Source organism: Botrytis sinoallii, assembly GCF_014898435.1.
Source record: "Botrytis sinoallii strain Bc 23 chromosome Unknown BSIN_028, whole genome shotgun sequence".
Lineage (NCBI taxonomy): Eukaryota > Fungi > Ascomycota > Leotiomycetes > Helotiales > Sclerotiniaceae > Botrytis > Botrytis sinoallii.
The window spans coordinates 102,638-127,652 of record NW_024066055.1 but is presented as its reverse complement, the minus strand read 5'-3'; the positions used below and the strand labels follow the sequence as shown (position 1 = coordinate 127,652).

Sequence of the window (25,015 nt, the reverse complement as noted above, 5' to 3'; positions counted from 1 at the left end):
AAACGTTTAATATTCCTATCCAGGCCCACCTCCCACCTCATCCAAACATTGTGTTCCCTGTTCTTCTTCTTCCAAGCTAAGCCCCTTTCCTCCACAATCTAAGTGTATACAAAGCTCGCCCTATGAATAGAAGAAACTCTTGGCGTTCGTTCAGCTCCGTATTGTAGAGTTAGAGGAAGTCTTCTAGTTCAAATATCTCTATCCATCATCTCTCGAGAATTCTATCGTGCCCAGAATGCTGGATATATTATTACTCTCGAAGAATTAATGGGATCTCGGCTCAGATAATTACGATAATAATATACTATATGAGAGCGTTGGTTAGTATGAGTCGAACCGACAACGAGATATCTAGATGATAGTGGTGAATTTTTAAGAAAGTGATAGGTTTTAATGATAGTATTTTTGTTGGGGAGCTACAAAAGCTCTTAGCTTACATTCAACGTAATGAGGAATCTTTCCTTAGGAATATATGCTCAACTTTATTACAGCATGAACACTCGAAACTAAAAGAACACAGACTCCAAGTCAAACAAAAGAGTATCATCTGCTTAATCCTCAGAATAAAGAAAAATCGAGAGAAGACGTATATTATTTAAACACACGAAGTTCTTCAAGCATAGCCATGTGTAACGCGAGCGCTGGGTTTTGCAAGCGGAACTAAAAATAACTGCAATTTACACACAACTGAATTACCTTCCATTTCCACTTCAAATGGTTGTTCTTTTGAAAATCAAGAACTTCTCGAGTTCTCGCGTAGGTAGCATCGAATCTGGGTATAAAAGCGCTATTCTCAATGCACCAGATATCTACGACACCTCTGTGAGTTTCGACACTGGGCTTTTTCCAGGAGATTGGTGGGGTGTAGTTGCGTAGACTTTGAGTTATTGAACAACTGTATCTTGGAGCTTGTCATTGTATAAAACTCACTTATATTCACAAACTGAATCCGCATTTGTGAGGTTCTCGTTGTCACAAAAACTTAAACATCGACCGATGATGAGAAAACATGTGATGAATCTCTCTAGACAGTGAATTCGGAAGCTTAACTCGGCTCTCGCATGTGAGATTCTCATGTTGAATAAGTTGAGCGATGATAAAAGAAGACAAATAGGTCATTAATAATGACACTCAACAATCATTCTTCAGTTCGACAATGATTCCTCGCTGGCAACACATGCAACGGCAATCCCCCTACTCTTATAATGATGTACTAATAGCAGGCAAAAATGAATACGTATTTTTCTGTGGTCTTGAATGCAATCTTTTGACACTGGGAAAGAAAATCTGCTCTCTTTTATACTGATCCAAGAGTTTGAAAGAGCCTAGAAACTTTTATCCAATAGAAGTGTAGATATTTACCTGTGCTCTCAACTGTGCGTAGTATGATCTCTAACTCGGTCTCTCTCCGTCACTTCTCATAGCTTCCAAATCTGCCTTTCGAATTCTATCGCACCATTCTCATGCTCAAAAAATGCCTCTTTATTGTCAATCTCTACTGTACTATCCGAGCTGTACTCACTCTAATCCGGACCTATACTTAAGTCAAGGGACTCTGTATCTGAATTTTTTGCTACATTCTACAGTCACCTATCTGACAATCTGAGAGTGCGGGTATCCAAAGGGAGAAAGGAGAAAAGAAAAAGAGTCGTGGGACGACATGTGATAATATGAATTAATTTAATGACAACAAATTTTCGAATTTTCTCGAACGATATTAGCAACAGGAATAAAATTAAAGAAATGTTAATGGCGATAATGCAATATGGAGCAAAAATACGAAGTACTCATTTCTCCCACCAGTTGATACAGGAGTAACTCCACCTTTCGATAAAAATGAACTTCTAATGTGGCGAACTAGTTTCGAGTCTTGGGACGAAAACATTTTGGTACAAGTACCGGAATAGGCATTGTGCACTTTCATGGGCTTCAAAAGTCACGTTTTTGAGTTTTTTCTAGTTGCAGAGAAACTTCTTCCGAAGAGGATCTGTAGGCGTGCAGCTTCTTTCCATAAAAACCAAGTTAAGACTAACGTAGCAGAAATGAGAATCAACCTACCAGCCCTCTCCTTGAAATCTACTCTCTCATCAAATCATTCAGCCAACCCGAAAAAAATCCAAACATCCTCCCCCCTAAACCTAGAGCCTCAAACCCCAGACTCTAAACCCTCCTAATCATCCCCCTCAATCTCACATAGCCAATCCAATCTCCACCCCCCGGACTCCTACACACACTTTCCAAAACCTCACAAACCTCTTTCTCAGCCTCCTTTCTCTCTTCCCCATCCCCAAGAACATCAAACAACTGTTTCCCCATCAACTTCACCCAGCCTTCTATTCCCCCCTTATCTGTCTGCGTAGCCCTGTATTCTGTTTCCAATTTCTCGATCTTCCATTCTCTTTCTCCTTCTCTATTAACACCTGTATTAACACCCGAAGAAGAACAAGCCGAAGCAAGCGCACTCCTCATCCACGCCTCATCAGGAAAAAACCAGGGATCCGCCTCCCTCGCCCTCTTTAATCCCCCCTCACAGCGACGCCCAATAACACTCAAAAACGCAGTGCGCATCTCGGCTACATTACCCATACCTCCCATTTCGAAAACGAAAATGCCGTTGGGTTTGAGAAGTCTTTTGACTTCTGTGAAGAACTGTATACGGATGGATTCAGGGCGGAGGATCCAATGGAGTGCGGCGTTGGAGAAGATTTTCGTGTAGCTTTGGGATGGGAGAGTCGAGAGATCTTGAAGGGAAGATGCGTCGAGGACTGGGTTGTGTTAGGGCAGTGTAAGTTTGGTGTGGAGAATGCGAGAGTGAATAGATGGATAGGAGAATGGGAGCAAAAATGAAAATGTAAGTAAGTACCTTGAAATGTACAAATTCCCGGAATCTCTTCACCCCCTGCAACAGCAGCCTTTTTGGCAGCAGCAATCATATCCTCCGAACTGTCAATTCCATGGATACTTCCTGATCCTTTGGAAAGCGTGTGCGCGATCTGAACGGGGATAATTCCATCTACATAGGCGAGCAAAGTCAGCATGTTTGTTCTCGTTCTGTTGCATTTCCTCTGGTTCTTCTCTCTTCATTCTTCTCCCCACTCCTCTCTCGAGTAAGACGATTCCCGAAAGAAACGATAGCCCAATCCAATACATCCACCTCGCGCACCAATACATTTGCAAGAGAAAAAAGAAGAAGAAAACACAACAACTAACCACCACACCCAATATCCAACACCACATCATCACTCTGCACATCCAACCAACCCAGGACTTTCCCTGCAAGTTTCGGAACAAAGGAAGCGGAGTTTGATAGGCCTATTTCATACATGTTAGCTTTATTTTCTAATCTTCATTCTCCCCATGGATATCATTTTCTTATTCTCCCATTTTTCGTCACATTTTGTGGGGAAAAAATTGTATGAAGGAACAATATCAAAGAAAAGTTAGAACAAAGAAGAAGGGAGGGGCAGAAGAAGAAGAGGGAACAATACCGAAGCAGACCAGTGATCCTCTTGATTCTTAGCTTTTTCCATGATTTTCAATCACAGAAATGATAGTTCTAAACTTGAATTTCGGATTCGAGATCTCTATCCTAGAGTTTAGTTCCTAATCGTGGCTGTAGTTATAGCTGTTGTCGTGGACGTCGTGGTGATTCGATGAAAGGTCGATTCGAAATGAATTAAAATATCGATACCAAGAAATCCAAGAACGGTAAACAACAAGTAATGATCACTTAATAAGATCGAACTGTCGAATTTTTGAATTGGGTGCAGATGTCTTATCTCTTATATACCACTAGCCCTCCCGTGAGATGACATCGAATGTAAAGTTGAGGTTCAGATGTTCACCTCCGATGTCGGCGCGATGCGAGATAGGGGACAGAAGCGAACGCTCGAAACCCAATCCACCATTGCGTTTTCCTGCTTTATGTTTATGATTTTAAAGCACGACAGCTGAGTTGACTCGGGGGTTAGTTTAGTTTGGAAGAAATTCTCAATATATGACAGTGACTCCGATCGCGCTTCGAGTTATCCCCCCCTTTTGGGTCGGTCGTTCAGGCTACGACCATTCACAACTTTCGAATTTCACACTTATGCTAACATACTAGTTTTAGAGGGTATTTTAGATATTGATCTATTCTATCAACTAAATCTCACTACCGTGTCAAAAACATGCTCAATATTCAATGACCTGCCTCCCAACTCCGAGTTCGCTCTTGAAAAGCAGTCATACGTAAGATCACCTTCTTAATCGATTTCCAAAAGTTTATATTTATCCTCATCCAATAAATCTTCAATCCTATGCATAATAGCAAGAACCTTTTCCTCTTCCAATCTTTGACCCACCACTTGTATCGCTACCGGAAGTCCATGCATAGCGTTTGCGTCGTAATGCTTATAAGCACCGTATGCGACACCATTGAGAGATTTAAGGGAAAAATTGGATGGGAGTTGATCGAGTTCTTTATCGACATGGGTAATAGGCATAATACCTGCAGTGTAGTCGAGCTGTTTTGTTAGCTGTGAACTTCAAGGGGTTATGCAATAGACTCACCAAGTTGAATAAGAAAGTGTAACCACAACTGCTGACTGCATCTTTCATTCCGTCGTGAGGCAGCGCTGGTGTGGCATTTGGTGGAGTGATCATGAAGTCGAGTTTCACTTCTTCTTCCCACCAAGCATGGAATTTAGCTTTGTAAGCTTCTCTTTTGGCGACGAGTTTCCATTGCTCATAAGCAGATTTCTCATGCCATTCCTTGATCAATCCAGCCCAAGTATCATCTCTTCTAACGTATTTGACCCAGGCCCAATACATCCATTTGAATGGACTTGGTAATGACATAAGAAAGCTCATTGCTTTTGCTCCAGGATCTTCCCATTCGCCAGTTCTGAAGAATGATTTGAATGTCTTGCAACCATCAGCGTTGAGAAGTTGTGAGCCAAGATAAAGTGCTTCGTATGGAGATGGTGGATTAACATCATAGACTTCGTGGCCATCTTCTTCCAGTACAGCCACCACTTCATCCACAGCTCTCATACAAGCGGGACTTGGATCCACAACACCATCAGTTCTTAGTACACCAACTCTAAACTTCTTCTTTTCGCTGAAATCCTTCCATGCTTCCTTTCTCCATGGAATAGGGTGGACACTATGATCATACTTCCATGGTTGCATACCAATCATAGACTTTGTGAAATATGAGAGGTCTTCCAAAGTTCTTGTCATGGGACTAAACACACTAGGAATACCTTCTTGACCTGGCATACTTGTGCACATACCATTCTTCGGCCATCTTCCAGTTGAGCACCTCAAACTATAGATTCCCGAGAAATGCGCTGGAACTCTAACTGATCCAGCAACATCTGAACCAATTCCAATCCTTCCACCACCAGCTGCTAATAAAGCAGATTCACCACCGGTAGATCCACCTGGCGAGTATTTGTTATTATGAGGATTTGTGCATCGTCCCCAAAGATCGTTTGTTGATTCGAAACTTAGTAATGTAATGGGAAGATTTGTCTTGACATATGGAATGGCTCCAGCATCTTTCAATATCCTCACCATGGTTCCATCCCTCTCTACCTTGTTACCAACATTGCTACTGTATCCTACGGTTGTATCGAAACCACCAACTACAATTGAATCCTTTAGACTTATAGGGATACCTGCTAATGGCCCCTTGAAATTAATACTTCCATCTGTAGTCCAACCTTCAGCAGCGTCAATCATAACTTCCGTTACACAATTTGTTTTCTCATGAGCTTTGATTGCAGCTTTTCCGTATGCTCGAAGGATATCAATTGGTTGGATAGCTTGATTGTGAACATCTTTGACTAGTTCCTCAATGGGTTTCGAGAGAACTTGTCTTTCTGGATTGGTAAATGCTCCATGATAACTCGTGAGGCTTTGTATTCGTTGAGTTCGTTCTGCTTGTTTGAATTGACTATATGGAAAGTTAGATATTGCTGTGCTTGGCATTCCCCAGAGTTCCTCTCTCGCACCAAGGTGATTTTGATAACGATAAGATGTGAGCATGGAGCGTGGGATGAACACTTACCAATCCCTCCTGTGTTGGAAATAATCAAGTAGGAAAACCATTTTGAATATGAACAAGTAGACACTGCGCAAATATGTGAGGGTATTTACAATATCAACGACACAAATAGGAAGAGAAATCGACGAAGAATGTTGGCTCAAGTTATAGCTAGACGGGGGACTTTAAAGCCATTGATATCCGGCCTGGAACGGAAGGACCCCTCCCTCCAGATAAGCGGCTGTACATTCCTAATTTGGCCAATTAGTTAGAATTCAACGCATTCCAAGGTTTAAACGTATCAAATCAGAAAACAAGCATATTGCGGGGAAAAGTGGTGTAGCGTGCGGTATCTGTGGTGTGTCAAACAAAAACTCGACCAAAATCTTCAAACAAATCATATCAGGGGAGGGCGTCAACACCATCTCCTGATCATCTGACTACTTTCTACCCCTCTTTTTATACATTTTCCAACACTGCCACATAGTTATCTTTCTTATCAAGATGTCGACTCATTCAACTCCATATTCTTCCATCTCGACACCGGCAGCCATAGTTCATGACGGTGCTGTTCACGATTTCGAAGATCTTCGTCACGAATACCAAACCCCACCGGCATCCATCATGTCCAACTCAGAACATCTACTCATATGTACAGCATGCGGTACACAGTTTGATGCCGAAGAGCGATCGATTCTTACCAGATGTCGAATATGCGATGACCCACGACAATTTGTACCGCCCAGTGGTCAAGCATTCACTACACTTGCGGCTTTGAAAGCTGAGGGTCAATATAAGAATCAATGGAAACAACTCGATAACGATGATCGATTCTGGAATATATGGACCGAACCTAAATTTGCCATAGGACAACGAGCGGTTCTTATCAAGACGCCGCTTGGGAATGTGCTGTGGGACTGTATAGCTTATTTGGATGATGAGACTGTGGACTGGATTCATGGGCTGGGTGGGTTAGCGGCGATTGTGATATCTCATCCGCATTATTATACTACACATTTGGATTGGGCAGAGACATTCGATTGTCCTGTCTACTTGAGTTGGGAGGATAAGAGTTGGTTGAACCGACTTGATAGAATGGGAAAAGCTAGAACATTTATTGAGGGAAAAGAAGAGGAGCTTGAGATACGGGGTGAGAAGACTGGTGTTAAGATGTTGAAGCTCGGTGGGCACTTTCCAGGAAGCTTGGTTTGTCTTGCTCATGAAAGATTATTGGTAGCGGATACTCTGGTAACCACACCAAGTGCATTGGGAGATTGGAGTAAGGGTCCTGGGGGAGGAAAAAATACAAGACCGGATGGAATGAATAGTTATGCTTTCATGTGGAGTATTCCTAATATGATACCCTTGAGTGCAGACGAAGTAGCTGGAATGTGGGAGGTATTGAAACCTCATGGCTTCTCAAGTACACATGGAGCTTTTGTAGGCACGGATGTGGTTGATGGTAGTAATGGAAGCGAGAAAGGGGTCAAACAGAGAGTACTTGAAAGTATGCAAATTCAAGTGAGGAGAATGGGTTGGAACAGTCATGTCTTCTTGAAAGAGAATCTGGATGAACAGGAAGAAGAAGTTCTATGATACTTATGATAACGATAATGATGATTGATACCCCCATGTTTCAGTATAGATCTATATTGTCTTATCTGATTTCGCCTGGGAGTTTTAAATGTTTCTGAACAAGCTTGGATGTTGATCAGAAATCATACTTGGTTTATATCATGTCCTTATATCGCTAATGTCTACTTCAGTCTTATTTCGAACGCAGCGAGCAAAGGGGGTTTGGGGGCTTGCCCCCTTGAATGGGATTATACTGATCGCATAAAATCAACAATTTGCTGGCCTTTATAGTATGAGAGACTTGACTATTTGCAGAGCTGACTATAGTACTAAATTTTGTAAGATGGATGTTTGAGTAGGTAACTTTAGATGACGCTCCGCTGGCCCTCCGGGGGCCACTGCCGTGGAGGCAGACTAATCGTGAGGGAAGAGATATATGTATATGATCTGATTTAGTATCCAATTTGAGTAGCCAGTCTGTATAGTTTCTATATACTTTAACAACTTTCTCATTCTTTACTCTGTGGCGTCTAGTCTTGCTCTATAGTTAGCCTGAATGTACCTAGTACTTTTATATAGTAATAGATACGTTTCTGTAGTTATGTTTGTATATAGATATATATATATATATATATGGAAACAAACATCTAGATTCTCAAATATGGACTCCGCTCTCTTCCAAATTGTTTCATATAAAAACCTTATAAGTAAATAAATAAATGAATGTATAAACTTTCTTTCACCTAGACGACCCTAGTCGAAGCCCCTGAATATCAACCCTTACCTATCCATCGTTATCGCACAATAATCTACAGGGTCCTTCCAGGGCTCAGCCTCTCATCTGATCCCCAATTTTAGTTCCTGCAAGCTCCAAGCTTGAATTTCCCAGCGTCGTAATCAAATAATTTCCATCGAGGACACAAAAAAGTCATTTACCCCAATTCTAGGTATGCACAGAGAAGAATACGAATTCTCCCACAAATACCCAGAGTAGGCATTGTATTACACATAGGAGGAGTACGTACCTTAATATAACATAATTTTTGGTCATCATTCCTTGGTACCGAATCTTAGCCAAGGGGATTCGGGTATGGATGGCATTTGATACTACATAGGTAGGGGAAGCAAACCACAAGTGGAAATTGTCAGAATGGCAGCTTTTTCTCATCATCCTCAATATACCCATTCGACGCGCGATCATTTTAGGGAACCTCCTTCGATCTGGAGAAGGTTATTATTGGTTCTGCCGACGGATCTGGCCGTGTCTTTGCAGAGGATGGCAGACCAACAGAATTCCAATATGGTTGGGGGGAAGACATCGAGAATACCGAGGTTAGTGAGGGGATGGATGAGAGATTGGAGTTGGAGACGAGCTTTCAGTTTACCGCATTTGTTGGTGTGTGTTTGGGTGGTTGTCTTATTGTCTGGAGAGCGCTGGGTTTTCGAGGAAGCTGTGCGAGCTTGTGCGTGGGAGGAATGGGAGAGATGGGTGAGTTTTCTTGAGGAGGGGGCGATATTCTTGAGATGGATAGGACGAGGCTGATGAATATGTTCTATTTGAATAGCCTCCAAATACTACGCCCCATCACTTAATCTTTCTGGCAGACCCTCAATTAACGGATCCGCATTCATACCCTGATAGGCCATGGCCGTTGTCGACTTTCACCGTCTGGCACACGGACAATTATATGAAGAGGTCTTATATACAGCTTTCGAAGCAATTACATCCAGATACTATATTTTTCTTGGGGGATTTATTTGACGGAGGAAGAGAATGGAAGACCGCGCATGGAAATTCAGAAGATCAAGCATGGGCAAAAGGAAGACGACCAGAAAAAGAGCAAAAACATGTGGAGAGTTGGGGGAAACGATACGGAGAGGATTTTTGGCTGAAGGAATATGGTCGATTCTCTAGAATCTTCTCGGACAATTGGAATTTAGGAGGAACAGAAGCTGGAGTTGGGCAAAGAGGACGAAAGCTCATTGCAAGTTTACCAGGGAATCATGATTTGGGCTTCGGCGCACAAATTAAGGTTCCCATTCGGGATCGATTTGAGGTTTACTTTGGAGATGTAAACAGAGTGGATGTTATTGCGAATCACACCTTTGTTTCTGTGGATTCGGTATCATTGAGTGCTGGAGCATCAGAACGTCCAGTTAGTGAGACTGCACCTATTACCAAACCAGTCGAGGAATTTCTGAACAATGTTCAAGTCTCCAAACGAAAAGCCGTGGCTAGAGAGTTGGACTTTCAGGCTGGAAAGGAAAGAGTTATACAATATTCTCATTCCGTTCAAGATGTTGAACTAGCAGATTACGCACACTTACCAACTCTTGACCCTGGACCAAATGGTGCTGAATTTCCTACTATTCTTCTTACGCATGTACCGCTATATCGAAATCCTGGAACTCCATGCGGTCCTCTCCGAGAACATTGGCCACCAACTCCGCCACCAAAGGGTCAGACCATGCCAGTCACACCCGATCATAGAAATGCCATTAGTGTATCCAAAGGATATCAATACCAAAATGTCCTCGGCGATGACGACTCCAAAAAACTAATCTCAAAAATTGGCAATGTAGTTTCTGTCTTCTCAGGCGACGATCACGATTATTGCGAATTAGTACATCCAGAAGACAAAAATCACGCCCGAGAAATAACAGTCAAAAGTATGAATTGGGCAATGGGAATTCGAAAACCTGGTTTTCTCATGCTGAGTATGTGGAATCCAGTTGGCGCGGATGGAAAACCTTTACATGCGATTCCTACGGGTCATGGGGCTAAAAACACGCATACTTCCACGACGATGGAATCGCATCTTTGCTTATTACCGGATCAAATTGGTATTCTTATAAATTATGGCATTTTAGTGGGTATATCACTTCTTCTCCTGATTATTCGAGCGATCCTCGTGCCTTTTACAAATCTTACCCCTTTCGCCCTCGATTCAAGAGGGTCTCCTTCGGGCCCGGGTAGTCCAATTGATTCGGAATTCTCGCTGTTGCCAACTAGTATCAAAGATCTCAAACGCGAAGATGAAGAGGAAAAAGACCGGAGGAGTGAAGGGAATTCGTCAACTTCGAGTACGGCTACGGTTAATAATCTCGCAACTCGGACTTCTAGAACGAGAACCTCGAGTCCGGCGAATGGATATGGGTTACCAGGACAGGGATATTCGAATGGAGGTCTGTATCAACAGGCTCAGCCGTTGATTGAGAAGGCGGGGTATTATGGTGGGTTGGAGGGAAGACTTAGGTGGGAAAGTGAGAGGGAATTTGAGATGGAGATGGAAAGGGAAAGGAAGAGGAAAGTGGAGATGGAGAGGAGGAGGAATTATAAACCCTGGAAGATAGTGGTCTGGTGGGGAGGATTTAGAACTACGAAAATGGGGAGAATACTGAGAGAGATGGGGTGTAGTGTTTGGAGAGTGCTGTGGGTGGTTGGTGCCGTTTTTATGTGGTTTACTTGGTTTGGTTAGGGGGCTGAGTAGCTGGGTAAATGAAACGAGCCGAAGAGGAATTTTAAGTTGTGTTTTTATCTTATTTTTGGCTGTTTGGCGGGCGCATTGGCGATGGGGCATTTGAAGCGTGTCTGCTTACCTACTTGTGTGCTATATACTTTATACTTTCTACCGTCACTTTTGCTTCTACTTGTAATTGGGGATGGGCTCAGGCTCAGATCTGTTTCTCTTTATAAACATAAAGACAAGCTTCGATCTGGGTTACTTGCGTCGCTAGCGGTTGATTGGTTGCATTGGGATATGGTGGTGGATGGTGGGATACGCTGATCTGCATCGGTCTGGGTTATGGATGGATGGATGGATCGTTTTTTATTATGATCGAAGGCTGGAACTCAAAAAAACAATGGGGTTAGGGAGAGGATTGCTTTTGCAGCCAGCGTTTGTTTGTTATGTTGCTGGGATAGCTGGTATGGTATGGCATGGCATGGCATGTAGGTAGCTGTTGAAAATGGAAATGGAAATAAACATTTGGTTATGAGGCAAGAAAGGAAAATGTTCAAATTGGATGGATGGTTAGTTGTGAACAGTGATTGCTTGCTTGCTTGACTGATTACACAGATTGGTGAAACGGCAAATATTGGATGGAGAAAGGGGGAAGTAGACGAGACGAGATGAGGTAGATGGGAAAATGGAGATAAGAGGTGATATGTATGCCTGACGCGATATGGTACTAAGTAGATAGTGCTGGCTTGGTTATGGCGTGGTAGGTAGGTATTCTTGGTGGTTTTTGTGGATGCAGTGATGAAGATTTTTGAGTGTGGGAATGATGGTGATGATAATGGTTATTTGTAGCTGTAGACGATTTGCTCTTGCTGAGGTGAGTATTGGAGGGTGTGGTTATTGGAGGGTTGGAATGGGATGGATATCCATATATATGTATTATGAAGAGTGCTTTGGAATTACTTGTGTATGTATGTATAAATGAATAAAGATGATTTTGACATTGGGGATTCGGACACGATTTACTATGAAGCTACCAAGTACCTACCTAGGTAGGTATGTAATTTAAGCTTCTCAAGGCTGACCAAAAGTACCCACGCCAGGTGATTTTTGATTCAACATCTATAATGGTATCAACGTCCTATCTTACAAATCCCATCTCTCTCAAGACCCATCAACAACCTCGTCCCTCCTCACCGGTGTATTCCCAAAGCTCTCCAACCCCCTATCACCAGCTCCAATCTTCTCTTTTGCCATCTCGCTAGAAGCATCCACGAGACCCTTCACATCATTCATTTCCAATTCCTTGATACTCGCATCTGCTTTGAGCGCCGCATATCTCTGACCCGCTTGCGTTAACAACACTTGAACTTCCTGTTCCCTTTTCCCAATTTCCAGTTTTTCCTTTTCTCCTTCTTCAATTTTCTTTTTTCGCTTAGATAATTCAAGTTCCATCGTACTCAACGTATTCTGTAATCTTTCCAAACACTCCGATAACACCGGAATCGGTGTGATTCTCGCCGGAACCTGATTTTCTTCCCTCGCGGCAGCCGCATCATCATGTTTATGAAGACCATCCATACCTGCTCTCGTTTGGGCAGCTTCATAAGCGGCTCTTCTTTCCGCTTCTGAATCATCACTTTCTTCATCCGAGCTTCCTTCGGCTTGTTGGATCAGATCTGCCATTTCTTTCTTCCGACGTCGTTTCTCCTCGCGTTCTTGTTTTTTCCCCAAAGAAATCCGTCCATCGTCTACGAATTCTTCAAATCCTTCCATGATTTCTTTATCGTCGCGCACTAATCTTGATTCTGGTTTCTTTTGTCGGGGAAGAAGTGAGGTAATTCTTCCTCCATCTGGTTCATCATCATTTAACGAGATGAAATCTTTTTCCCTCGCCATTCTCGCTCTTCTTTCTTTCTTTTCTCTAATTTCCGCTTCGGTAGGTATGATCGCAGCACTCCCTCCAAATCCTCCAACTATATCTCCGTTCCCGTGTAAATCCACAATCATTGCTCCCTCCAGCTCACTCGCATCGAGGAACGGTTCTTCTCCTCCCCCAACTTCTACATCGGCCAATTCTCTCATGGCAGAAGCCTGCGAGCTCTTTAATTCTTTCAAGTAGTCTTTACTATAACTCGGTCTTCCCATATCTGAATCCCCATCTCCATCCCCATCTTCATCCCTCGTCCTCATCGGCAATGGTACCCTCGTATTAATCTTCTTCGCATTTCCCTCTGTAACCTTCCTCGAAAGAGGTTTCTTCACCAACGTAAACGATTCATCTTCCTCGAGATTCTCAGCATCGGAGCCAGATATTATATCGCCTACTCCAAAGGAGAGACGGGAAGATGCGGGTCTCTTTTTCTTTTTGAAAGAGGTCGTTTTGACGCTCGGGGGTTTGTTTAAGGAGCTATCGTCGCTGGGAGTATCGATTTTCGACGTATGGTCTTCATCTTGTGTTAGATCTTCGAATGCGATACTCCGGCGCAAATTAGATTTCTTGAGGGGTTTGCGAACTGCCGACATCTTGTCTCTCTTCAAATCTGAAGTTTCTCTTTCCGTAAAACAGGTATATCAATCAGTATCCTCTGCTGTCCAATTAATCAAAAATACTGTCCTCAAGTCGTAACAAACAAAGACGCGTCTTCTGCAATGAAGCTGTCTTCCGCCTCGCCATCCCGATAAATAAAAGTCACCCAGATGCACCTTCTTATCACCACGTGACCCTAACATCAGCCTCACGAAACCTCAATACAGCCACGAAATTTTGGTGTGTATTCGTCGCAAGCAGTCAAGCTTCCAATTTAACACCATCTACCCGACGCATTCTACAAAAATATATCGTCAAGATGCCTCAAGCTCAGCCTGAGCTTAAGAAGGTATGTGCGATTTCTGATGTTCCGTATCTCTAGGAGTTGGCGGCAATATGAGCAGGCAGGAGATTGAAAGCACATTGATCAACTCGAGCTACTGCGTGAGAGTCAGGCAATATGGGAGAGTTGAAATTAATGGCTGATACTATACGACGATGTAGTACCTCGATAAGAGACTATTTGTGCAGTTGAATGGTAGCAGAAAGGTTATTGGTGTATTGAGAGGTTATGATGTGAGTTCCTCTTCTTGCGCGCATTCCAATTCATACTAGCTAACGCGCATAAACAGGTCTTCTTGAACATTGTGCTAGACGATGCAGTTGAGGAGAAAGACGGTGGTGAGAAAGTAAAGATTGGAATGGTTGTATGTTCTTGCATCTCCCGCAGACTCACACTCAAACGTTAACAAGCCCTTTAGGTTATCCGCGGAAACTCAGTTGTTATGCTCGAGGCATTGGAGAGAATAGGTGGAGGAAGGGAAAACCGCGAACAGCATTAGGGTTATCAAGGGATTCGATTTGTTGGAGAGTTTGAGGATGGAAGATGAATGGGAAGGACATCAAAGTATTATATCTGGACCCGGGCGTTTACAGGTTATATGAAATACAAATTGCATATTGAGGAGCACGGAAGAGGAGATGAAACAATCTGTTTGGCAAGATGAACCATAATTTCTCGAGCTGATGCTCTTTTCAGAGGAACTTTTGCAATTCATGGACTTGGGCCTACTATAATGTGAAATGCGACTGAAAATAATATCTGTATCTCTTACTTCAACTCCTCCCACTTCCCCTCCTCAAATCCATCCATAAGCATCCCCTCAAACTCTTTCACCCACCCTTTAATACCACCCTTCAAAACCGCAACTTCCATATTACTTTTCTTTCCAAACTTCGCTACATCATCAATGTAATCCTGCATCCAGCCTGCACATCTTGGTCCCCTCCCAGTTGATGATCCTACATCTCATAAGCATCTCATTTCTCAACCCCAGACACGAAAAGTACATACCACAATAGAAAATGACCTTTGTGATACCCGCTCTATTACAGAGTTCATACAGCGACTTGCGAGTTTGATAGAAACTCTGAGCGGGAAGATTGAGTGAAGTTTTGATGGTTCCGCCCTACACACACATACATCAGAGATATCCAACCTCAACCTTGAACTGAGTTTCGTAGAGAATGGTATGGTGTCCTAGATTCCCGCTCGAGAAAGCTCTCAGAGTACGTAGACTATATCTCCAATGCGATATATGAGGAATATACATACCACCCAATCATCTCTTCTAACATCTACCAACAAAAAAGATCTCGGCTCAGATGTGATATCCATATCATCAAACAACTTCATCACATCATCCGCAGTGAGCTCTGAACATTTTGCTCTGGCTTCAGGGAACGCTTTCCACCATGGAGCTTCTGACTTTGTATCTTTTGTGTCCGTCATGATTGTTTTGATATGAGATGAAAGATGTGTAAAAAGTTTAAGAAGTTTGAAAAGTTTTGTTTGGTGGGTGTGTCATGAGTTAGGCAGCTTTTCTTCCATAGGTGGCTTGCCAATCTCACGCATTTGCACCATGTCATTAGTTTCAGATTCACGTTCATTAGTCGAAAAGCTCAATATATGTGATATTCCATATCATTTCGTTCATTAAAATACAGAGGTATATACAGGATGTTGGATTAATACAACTTGAAAACGAGAAAACTAATGACCCTTTTTACCACCTTCTTCGCCTTTTTATGCGCCTTTTCACCCATCTCCTGCTCATAGATTTCTGCAGCCGATTCTCCTGCCTTTCTCTTGGATTTCGCACTCTTTACACCAACCACTATATCCTTCTTTCCGGATTTAGCAGCATTTTTGACTTGCTTCTCGGCTTCTGCCCACCCTGGTGCTCCTGCTTCGATTTCATATCTGGTCAACGGATTAGTATTGTAGTATCTGAGATGGCTAGATCAAAAACTTACTGATCTAAAGGGAGAGCATCAATAAGCTCCCTTTGCTTCTCCTTCAAAGCTTTCATAGCTTCATCTCCACCTTCCTCCAATTCTTCTTCGAGTCCCTGTTCTAGAGGTACGAATCTATCATCTACAACCTCGTCGTCCAAAGCTTCATTTGCATCTTCTCTACTGACACCGATATTTTCCCGACCTGGCATCTCAGCCTCAATGGCACCAGAGACCAAGTCACCAAAATGTGAGCTCATCTTACGCATGATTTTGATGAACATGGCCAAGAGTTGAGATGATGGAAGAGACAATTCGGACTCAATGGCGGTCAGATCCTTTCTCTGCAAGCCAACGGCAAGTAGTATCGATGATTGAATACCAGTGAGTTTAATGTTGGACTTCAAGCGACCAGTGAAATACAAGTTTGCAAGTGTTGGAATGAGATCCAAAATGACGTGATAATCAAGCATGTTATTTGCATATGATTCCAAGCGTTTAAGATCGAAAGGTGACATAAGTTTGTCTAATTCTTCTTTTGAAAGTGGCTTGGGGGCGGCTTCTGGGTCGGATTTTGAACCAGCGTTTGCTGATTCGTCAATGCTCAAGGCCAAAACTGAAGGGAATTCGCGGAATTGGTATGAAAGAAGGGATAAGAATCTGCGATGGAAATCTCTAGAGAACGCAGACTCCCATTCTCTATCTTCACTATTCTCCAAGGTGCGAACCATGACACAAGTGTGCTCTCCTGTCAATTCGTTTGGTGTTTGACGAAGATAGAGAGGTACAAACGAAGCCCTTTTCCAGAATCTGTGCAGAGGTTGAGTAAGGCCGTAACTCACACCAATATAATCTAGGTTGTCGGGTCGCTTTTCGGACAATTTTGAGAAAAGGGGTGGCATCTTTCTGATGTCTCTAACCTTGATGTTATCCTCAAGAAGAGATGAACTTGTCAACTCCTCGTCTGTGACACGAGTGATTGTCTCTTCTACGTAGTCATTCGTAACTTCCGAGAGGTTGGTAAACTTCCCTTCGGAGAAAGCAGTAAGGAGCTCGAGCGCTTTGCTTCCATAGCCCATCTTGATGTAATCAGGATTTGTTGCTATTCTGACTACTCGTGCTCCAGAGAGACCAGCGAAGTCATCGTCTTGAAATTGTTGACTGACCAACCAAGGAATGAGATCACCAGCTGCTCGCTGACCTCTACTCAGGCTGTTCATGACACTTTGTTTGCTAATTTTTCCTTCGAGAGCCACTTGAATTACGCAGAGAGGTTCTGGTAAGTGTTTACTGTTCTCTTCAATAGGTGGAACAAGGACAAACAATTGATGAGCTGGAGCATCACTCATCAATTGCAGGTCATCTGGGGTATTTTTGTAATGACTTGCGACATAAAGAGCAATCATTTGCTGCAAAAACTTTTCGGAAACATCATGGAAAGAAAAGAGGGTATCGCGATTGACATTGAGCAGTTGACATTGTGAAGGATCTGGGCATCCTTGAAGAGTGTTTAATCTCGAGCGAGGTAAGGTGGCGTCAAGGCAGAGCAATTGATTGAGCCATTTCTCAACAGCGTCACCTTGTGCATAACGAATAGGTTCAGACAAGGTAATCTCTCTTAGCGAACGACCTCCTGAGAAGCTGTTGTCGGCACCTTTAGCAGCAGCCTTGCCGCTTGATCGATCAGCTACCTCAACATCTTCTGTTCCATTGGTTGTTCCTCTAGATTGTTCTCGAAGTTGTTTGATCAATTTCAAAGATAGAGATCTTCCAGTACCTTCGTATCCATTAATGGTGGATGCCATGAATACTAAATAAGGACCCATAAGCTTCTTGACAAGTGGCAGCGGTATTGCAGCGGCTTCATCGATAACCAATAATTCGGCTTGACCAAGAACATGCGCATCCTGTGGTCTGATGTATTGGATGGTTTGACGATGTTGACGATGAATGTTTACTCGAACAATTGCTTTGTTAAAATCCGGGTTTGTAGACTGTATGATTGAGTAGTCGACGTGATCCATGTAGTTAAGAGCATCGAAACCCTTAAAGATAAATTCAAACAGGGTTTTCAAATTCTCTGGACTTGGGGATGTGATAAAAATGTTACTATATCCATGCGCGACGGCTGCTGCCACAGCCACACCAAGCGCTGCAGACTTTCCACGTCCTCTTCCAGCAGTCAATGTGACAGTGTTCCTCAAGGTTTTTTCGGCGATGGCGTCTACGAAAGTGAGAAGAGCTTTGGCTTGGTCCACGGTCTTTGCCAAAGTGACAAGAGATCCAACTGGTTGTGTGTCTTGTAGGGCTTCTTTCATGCTATCCAATTCTATCTGTGATTCGCTTTTTGGCTCGTCCAAATCCGGCGGAGGTAAAGCCTTCACGTTCTTTCCACCGGATATAGGAAGAACATTCAGCTCGTCGTCGATCACTAAACAGGACTCGCATTTTCCAAGGGACAAAATGAATCGCTCGTTGAATCTAGCAGTAACATCGTCATGCGCTTCGGTTCGATATCGAGAATGAATATCCATGGACAATGTGTATAATTGCTTCAAACTGTTCATGCCTTTCAGTAATAAAACCACAAGCCCTCCACCCTCAACTGTTTCAATAGTTCTGGCTAAAAGGTTCGGTGTGATGGCTTCAAAATCCTGCAAAATACACATTCCAAAAGTGTTTCCCAAGATTTTCTCGGTTTCCTTGTAGTAAACATATCGAATGTTGTGCAGCGACACGAAAAGTTCGAAAGGATCCTCAGTATTTGCTTCTCTAATTCCACGTTTGATTTCCTTTTTAATTTTAGTTTCTCTCTTCTTTCGATGACTATAAGTAGCAAATTGATCAGTATGCAGCTTCAAAAGAAGGTGGCCATCTTCGCTACTGACCTCGTGAATCCTAGAAGCTTGTTTTTATATGCCCACATGACTGATTTGTTCTGTTTCATGTCCATACTGGACATAATATAGTGTAGATGTACAATGACATCCTTCGTTCTATCTCCAACAACGACAATGAAGCTTCGTTTCTTCTCTTGGATGCCATTGCGAATGAGCGCGGGGATGCGCTGATCCCTATTGATGTTAAGGTCAGTTGTTAAGATAAATACAATTCGGAGTAGCGATTAAAAGCTTACACTGCTTACGTTGGCCGACCATAATTTACAATTGTCTGAGAGATCAAAACCTATTCAATGGCGATATAAACACCAACCAATTGAGGTATTGATGCGCCGGGAACTTTTTTTGGCGATTGCACTTATCTCGAACTTTTTTTCGACAAGGCCTTGTGACGCTAGAGCGTTTGGAGTGTAGTAAGTATGCAAGGCTGCGCGCGGATAAGAGCACTTTTCACGAGGCTGAACATATGTAATCAATATCTGCCTCACTACTACAAAATGAAAACGGTTTCAAGGGTTTCTTGTGTCTGAAGATCGAAGGTGATGTATTAAACAGCTTATGGTATTGTGAATTCTCTCGAGGGACTATGGTCAAACTTGAATCTATCATGCTTTATCGCCAGCTATGCTTTTTGATACTCCAAATATGTACCATCCAAATTCCAAATTATAAAGCAATTTCTCAAGAACAATTTACTGTAAAGATTCAATAACAAGAGCAGATGCTCCACCACCGCCGTTGCAAATACCGGCAACACCAATCTTTGCCTTTTGCTCTCTCAGCACATTGACCAACGTGGTGACGATTCTAGCTCCGGAACAACCAAGAGGATGTCCGATAGCGACAGCACCTCCGTTGATGTTGACCTTGGATTCGTCCAATCCGAGGATCTTCATGTTCGCCAAAGCGACAACCGAGAAAGCCTCGTTGATCTCGTAATAATCAACAGCTGAAGCATCGATCTTGGCGTGTTTCAAAGCCTTAGGGATGGCCAATGATGGCGCGGTGGTGAATTTGCTTGGTGCCTTTTCTGCATCACCCCAACCAAGAATTTTTGCCAAAGGCTTAAGACCGAGTTCCTTCAACTTAGCTTCCGAGACTAGAACAAGAGCTGAAGCACCATCGTTAAGGGGTGCAGCATTTGGTGCGGTGACGGTTCCTCCATTTGGCAAGAAAGCTGGTCTCATAGCCTTTAGTTTCTCAATGTTCAAGTTCTTAACCTCATCATCTCTCTCGACCTTGACATTTGGCTTTCCACGGCCACCACTGACTTCAACTGGAACGATCTCGGTCTTGAAGAGACCAGCTTCGGTTGCCTTTTGGGCCTTTTGGTATGACTTGATAGCATACTCATCTTGTTGCTCTCTACTGATGTCGTGATCGACGTGGCACTCTTCAGCAGCCATTCCCATATGCTCCTTTTTGTTGTAGGCATCAGTGAGGCCATCCTTGAGAACACCATCTACCAAAGTTTGGTCGCCATACTTGGCACCATTTCGGAGAGTTGAGAGGTAGTGAGGAACGTTAGACATAGACTCAGTACCACCGGCTACAACAATATCGGCGTTGCCAGTGATGATTGTTTGAGCAGCGAGAATGATGGCCTTGGTTCCAGAAGCACAAACTTTGTTAACGGTAGTACAGATTACGCCTTCAGTGAGTCCTCCAGCAATGGCACATTGACGAGCAGGGTTTTGTCCCAAACTATTCAAATTAGTTTTGAATCATCTACAAACAAGTCATTGGCTTACTTTGCGGATAAAACATTGCCGAAGAAGATCTCCTCAACATCTTCAGGCTTGATTTCTGGTACACGCTCAACGGCCGCTGAATATCCGTTAGTCTCAGAACTTTCCACACCAGAAAGATGTAGTGAGCTTACCCTTGATGGCGATACCACCTAGTTCAGTAGCACTCTTGCTAGAGAGGGAACCCAAGAATGAACCAATGGGTGTTCTCACAGCGGAGCTACAAACAACACATGGTCAGCATTTCTCATCTTTGGAGAAAGGGTCACGAGAAAATGAGAGGGGCATGTATGCCCAGAAAACCATCCAAGTGGTGTGAATCCTGAGGAAGGAGAATGGACAGAAACTTACACAATATAAACTGGAGGAACTGAAGACATTTTTTTGAGTAGAATTACAAGATTTGAAGTTTGAAAATAATACTTTGGGAGAGGGATTGAACCTCAACAAAGCTGGGCCAGATATTTATGGTGAGGGCGGTGAGGTGAGGTGGCAGATAACTAATCAGCCCCGCCTATCCTTGAAATCTCGTGCCACTTTTGAATCTTTGCTTTGTTTGTGTTGAGAACAATGTGAAGGTTCATCTTCGGACAATGCCTAGGTGGACATAAAGTAAAAGAGTTCCTCTTTGGACGACAATGTCTAGGTGGATATAAAGTAAAAAAGACTCACAAAAGCAGCCAGAATAGTAATGCAACCCTTCGGAGTCCGAGGTCCTGGTGGTCAGTAAATGATCTAATCTAATCAATCTCTTCATCTTCATTCTCCACTATCGATCCATTTCCCTGTTTTTCATTAGATGAAGTTTACCTAATGTGACAAGGCTGTGTCACGTGATCTCAAAAAGTACCATCGCGAAACCTTGAGTTTTCGACGCGAGGCCGGTGAAGCTGTAGCTTCATTTCTTTGACATCCCTTGATTTTTATACAATTTTTCTGCATTTACTCAGTCGCGATGGATGACCTTTACGATGAGTGAGTCACCTCGACGTCTTAAGCTCTTGGGAAGCTTGGCCACAGCTAATGTTCTTGCAGGTTTGGAAACTTCATTGGTGAGGCCGAGGAGTCGGACGAGGAGTCTCAACAAGGCAATGATGCGAGCGCATACGTCTACGATGAATATCCAGAGGAGGCGCCAGAGGAACCCACGGGACAGGAATTGATGGACCTTGATGGTTGGTTATAAGCATTTTCTGGAGCTCAGAAGGGCATCAACTAACAACTTTACATTTAGATGAGGGACCTTCGAATGCAGTAATATTACATGAAGATAAACAATATTACCCTACTGCGCAACAAGTATACGGAGAGGACGTAGAAACTATGGTGCAGGAAGAAGATGCGCAACCCCTCACGCAACCAATTATAGCTCCGGTCGAACAGAAGAAATTCAACATCCAGGAGGCGGATTTACCACCGGTACATTTCGATCGAAGTTTCATGGCCGACCTCATGAATTACCCCGAACAAATTAGAAATATTGCTTTTGCTGGGCATCTACATCACGGGAAAACCGCGTTCATGGACATGTTGGTTCTTGAGACTCACGACATTGCTGAGCGATTAGAAAAAAAGACCGGAAGGAAAAAGGATGAGCAATTGCGTTATACAGATATCCATGTTGTCGAGCGTGAACGAGGACTATCTATAAAATCCGCACCTATGAGCTTGGTGCTTCAGAGTACCAAGGGGAAGTCGCATCTTCTGAATATCCTTGATACACCTGGCCATGTGAATTTCGTAGATGAGGTCGCATCCTCGTTACGGTTGGTGGACGGAGTGGTTTTAGTTGTTGATGTTGTTGAAGGAGTGCAAGTCAATACAGAGCGGATTATCAAGCATGCTGTTTTGGAAGGTTTGCCTTTGACTCTTGTTGTCAATAAAATGGATCGTCTAATCTTAGAGCTCAAGCTACCACCTACGGATGCTTATTTCAAGCTGAAGCATGTCATTGAAGAAGTCAATACTGTGATCGAGGCTACTTTACCAGGTCAAGACGAGAGCCGACGACTTAGTCCAGAAAAGGGCAATGTGCTCTTTGCCTGTACCAGTATGGGGTGGTGCTTCACGTTACAATCATTCGCAAAAATGTATGCGGACAGTTACGCCCCAAAGAAGAACCGAGGTCCTGGTTTGAACAACGAGGAGAGTGGTATTAATGCGCACGAGTTTGCAAGGAGATTGTGGGGCGACATCTTCTACAATCCCTCAAGGAGGTCATTTACTCGAAAGGGTGTTGAGGAGAAGTCAAAACGCTCTTTCGTCAATTTCATCCTGGAACCAATCTATAAATTATACTCGCATACCATTAGTGAGAGTCCAGAGGATTTGAAGGATACTCTGGAATCACTGGGGATATTCCTCAAACCATCACAATACAAGACGGATGCCAACGTCCTTCTGAAACTTGTCTGTGAACAATTCTTCGGTCCATCGACCGGGTTCGTCGACATGGTTGTACAACATATACCTTCTCCGGTGGAAGCTGCAGAGAAAAACTTGGAACGTCATTATACTGGTCCATTGGATACAACGGTTGGAACGGCTATGAAGAATTGCGATCAAGATGGTCCATTGGTCATTCAAATAACAAAGCTTTTGAACACAAGCGATGCTACAGGATTTTACTCATTCGGAAGAGTGTTAAGTGGTGTTGCACGAGCAGGCACGCAAGTACGAGTCCTTGGCGAAGGATATTCAATTGATGATGAAGAGGATATGAGTGTTGCCACCATTTCGGATGTGTGGATCGCTGAAACAAGATACAATATTCCCACAGACGGAGTTCCTGCCGGCAATTGGGTTCTTCTTGGGGGTGTGGATAATTCGATTGTCAAATCTGCAACCATTGTACCCCTTGTGTTGCCAAATGAAGAGGAGGCATACATTTTCAAACCTATTACCCATTTCACCGAGTCGGTCTTCAAGGTAGCAGTGGAGCCGATCAATCCTTCTGAGCTTCCTAAGATGTTGGATGGTTTACGAAAGATCAACAAAAGCTACCCTCTTATCACTACAAAGGTAGAAGAATCTGGCGAACACGTCATTCTAGGCACGGGAGAACTCTATATGGACTGTGTCCTGCATGATCTCCGACGATTATATGCAGAGATGGAGATTAAAGTTTCCGATCCTGTCACACGCTTTTGTGAGACAGTCGTTGAAACATCAGCTATCAAATGTTATGCCCAGACACCAAACAAGAAGAATAAGATCACCATGGTGGCAGAACCTCTCGACCAGGGTATTGCTGAAGACATTGAAAGTGGCAAGGTCAGCATCAAAAGTCCTGCTCGAGTGATTGGCAAATACTTTGAGGAGAACTATGGTTGGGATTTATTGGCTTCTAGAAGTATTTGGGCATTTGGTCCCGACGACTTGGGACCAAACATCTTACAAGATGATACCATTCCATCCGAGGCAAGTACATTCCAGAAAGCACCTGTTCGCTTACCCCTTGTTAGTAGCTAGCCTCCTAGCCAGGCTAGAGCTACTATCGTGAGTGCCTGCATAGGCTAAACAGCCGTTGTGTTGCACAAACGGAATTATTCGGCCCTTCTTATGCTGACTGATCTACAACAGGTGGATAAGAAATCACTACTTAGTGTACGGGATACCATTCGACAAGGATTTAGTTGGGCTGCTCGAGAAGGACCACTGTGTGAAGAACGTACGTTTCCACTGACTTTTCATTTGTCCTTTTCCCCAGACGCCCTCCCTCTCTCTCCCTTAACCCTTTTGCTCCTAGGTCATTATAGATCGTAATTGTGGACGACCTCAAACCACAATATTACTGAATTAATATGGAAACTTCCGTCCACTACTTTCGCACAGACCCTTGAGCTATAATCCTACCCCTGTATAACTTTTCATTGGTTCATCTATCCGAGTTAGTGCTAACATCCCTTGTAGCAATCCGCAACAGTAAATTCAAGATAACAGACGTGATATTGGCTCCTGAAGCGATCTTCCGGGGTGGAGGTCAAATCATTCCCACATCCCGACGCGCATGTTATTCTTCCTTCCTAATGGCTTCCCCAAGATTAATGGAACCCGTCTACTCCTGTTCCATGACCGGACCTGCAGATTCCGTCACTTCGCTATACACTGTACTTGCCCGTCGTCGCGGTCACGTCTTGTCTGACGGTCCTATTGCTGGTACACCTCTCTATCGCGTCAGTGGACTCATCCCTGTCATTGATTCCTTTGGTTTCGAAACCGATCTCCGTATTCATACTCAAGGTCAAGCAACCGTTTCCTTAGTCTTTGATCGCTGGAGTATCGTCCCCGGTGACCCATTAGATAAAGATGTTATTCTTCGACCTCTCGAACCAGCAGGCGCACAGGCCACAGCGAGAGATTTCGTCCTCAAGACAAGAAGAAGAAAGGGTCTCAGTGAAGATGTAAGTGTGGCTAAATTCCTAGAACCAGAACTCTTTGCTAGTTTGAAGGAAACGGGTATTTTGGACGGGTAG

At 43.4% G+C, this 25,015-nt stretch overlaps 9 protein-coding genes across 9 annotated transcripts; 4 read left to right on the top strand and 5 right to left on the bottom strand.

Moving 5' to 3' along the window:
• Nucleotides 1-2,160: 2,160 nt before the first annotated feature.
• EAF02_010890 (uncharacterized protein) lies at nucleotides 2,161-3,325 on the bottom strand (the record flags this gene model as incomplete). Its single annotated transcript, XM_038906938.1, has 3 exons — nucleotides 2,161-2,765; nucleotides 2,864-3,013; nucleotides 3,211-3,325. The coding sequence occupies 3 exons, from the start codon at nucleotides 3,323-3,325 to the stop codon at nucleotides 2,161-2,163; spliced, it is 870 nt and encodes a 289-aa protein (XP_038753228.1).
• Nucleotides 3,326-4,102: 777 nt separating this feature from the next.
• On the bottom strand, nucleotides 4,103-6,381 carry EAF02_010889 (uncharacterized protein). The gene is made up of 3 exons (XM_038906937.1): nucleotides 6,056-6,381; nucleotides 4,552-5,941; nucleotides 4,103-4,505 (listed from the first exon to the last, which is right to left on the bottom strand). The coding sequence occupies exons 1-3, from the start codon at nucleotides 6,094-6,096 to the stop codon at nucleotides 4,245-4,247; spliced, it is 1,692 nt and encodes a 563-aa protein (XP_038753227.1). The 5' UTR covers nucleotides 6,097-6,381; the 3' UTR covers nucleotides 4,103-4,244.
• A 154-nt stretch (nucleotides 6,382-6,535) lies between these two features.
• Nucleotides 6,536-7,627, top strand: EAF02_010888 (uncharacterized protein; the record flags this gene model as incomplete). Its single annotated transcript, XM_038906936.1, has 1 exon — nucleotides 6,536-7,627. The coding sequence occupies one exon, from the start codon at nucleotides 6,536-6,538 to the stop codon at nucleotides 7,625-7,627; it is 1,092 nt and encodes a 363-aa protein (XP_038753226.1).
• A 1,129-nt stretch (nucleotides 7,628-8,756) lies between these two features.
• Nucleotides 8,757-11,085, top strand: EAF02_010887 (uncharacterized protein; the record flags this gene model as incomplete). Its single annotated transcript, XM_038906935.1, has 2 exons — nucleotides 8,757-9,095; nucleotides 9,172-11,085. 2 exons carry the CDS (start codon nucleotides 8,757-8,759, stop codon nucleotides 11,083-11,085), a joined length of 2,253 nt encoding a protein of 750 aa, XP_038753225.1.
• A 1,146-nt stretch (nucleotides 11,086-12,231) lies between these two features.
• EAF02_010886 (uncharacterized protein) lies at nucleotides 12,232-13,593 on the bottom strand (the record flags this gene model as incomplete). The annotated part of the gene is made up of 1 exon (XM_038906934.1): nucleotides 12,232-13,593. The coding sequence occupies one exon, from the start codon at nucleotides 13,591-13,593 to the stop codon at nucleotides 12,232-12,234; it is 1,362 nt and encodes a 453-aa protein (XP_038753224.1).
• A 323-nt stretch (nucleotides 13,594-13,916) lies between these two features.
• On the top strand, nucleotides 13,917-14,439 carry EAF02_010885 (uncharacterized protein; the record flags this gene model as incomplete). The annotated part of the gene is made up of 4 exons (XM_038906933.1): nucleotides 13,917-13,946; nucleotides 14,102-14,173; nucleotides 14,230-14,304; nucleotides 14,359-14,439. 4 exons carry the CDS (start codon nucleotides 13,917-13,919, stop codon nucleotides 14,437-14,439), a joined length of 258 nt encoding a protein of 85 aa, XP_038753223.1.
• Nucleotides 14,440-14,708: 269 nt separating this feature from the next.
• On the bottom strand, nucleotides 14,709-15,389 carry EAF02_010884 (uncharacterized protein; the record flags this gene model as incomplete). Its single annotated transcript, XM_038906932.1, has 3 exons — nucleotides 14,709-14,899; nucleotides 14,952-15,066; nucleotides 15,213-15,389. 3 exons carry the CDS (start codon nucleotides 15,387-15,389, stop codon nucleotides 14,709-14,711), a joined length of 483 nt encoding a protein of 160 aa, XP_038753222.1.
• A 236-nt stretch (nucleotides 15,390-15,625) lies between these two features.
• Nucleotides 15,626-20,920, bottom strand: EAF02_010883 (uncharacterized protein; the record flags this gene model as incomplete). Its single annotated transcript, XM_038906931.1, has 7 exons — nucleotides 15,626-15,860; nucleotides 15,914-18,718; nucleotides 18,781-18,966; nucleotides 19,489-20,496; nucleotides 20,544-20,619; nucleotides 20,675-20,760; nucleotides 20,892-20,920. 7 exons carry the CDS (start codon nucleotides 20,918-20,920, stop codon nucleotides 15,626-15,628), a joined length of 4,425 nt encoding a protein of 1,474 aa, XP_038753221.1.
• A 575-nt stretch (nucleotides 20,921-21,495) lies between these two features.
• EAF02_010882 (uncharacterized protein) lies at nucleotides 21,496-25,015 on the top strand (the record flags this gene model as incomplete). Its single annotated transcript, XM_038906930.1, has 5 exons — nucleotides 21,496-21,515; nucleotides 21,576-21,715; nucleotides 21,775-23,960; nucleotides 24,123-24,210; nucleotides 24,453-25,015. 5 exons carry the CDS (start codon nucleotides 21,496-21,498, stop codon nucleotides 25,013-25,015), a joined length of 2,997 nt encoding a protein of 998 aa, XP_038753220.1.

What these genes read in the sequence shown, in the direction of transcription:
- EAF02_010889 (XM_038906937.1), bottom strand. Translation starts at nt 6,096, where the DNA reads ATGGTTTTCCTACTTGATTATTTCCAACACAGGAGGGATTG. An exon ending in TTCCAACACAGGAGGGATTG is followed by an intron (nt 5,942 to 6,055) that starts GTAAGTGTTCAT and finishes CTTTCCATATAG; the next exon opens with TCAATTCAAACAAGCAGAAC. An exon ending in ACACTTTCTTATTCAACTTG is followed by an intron (nt 4,506 to 4,551) that starts GTGAGTCTATTG and finishes CTAACAAAACAG; the next exon opens with CTCGACTACACTGCAGGTAT.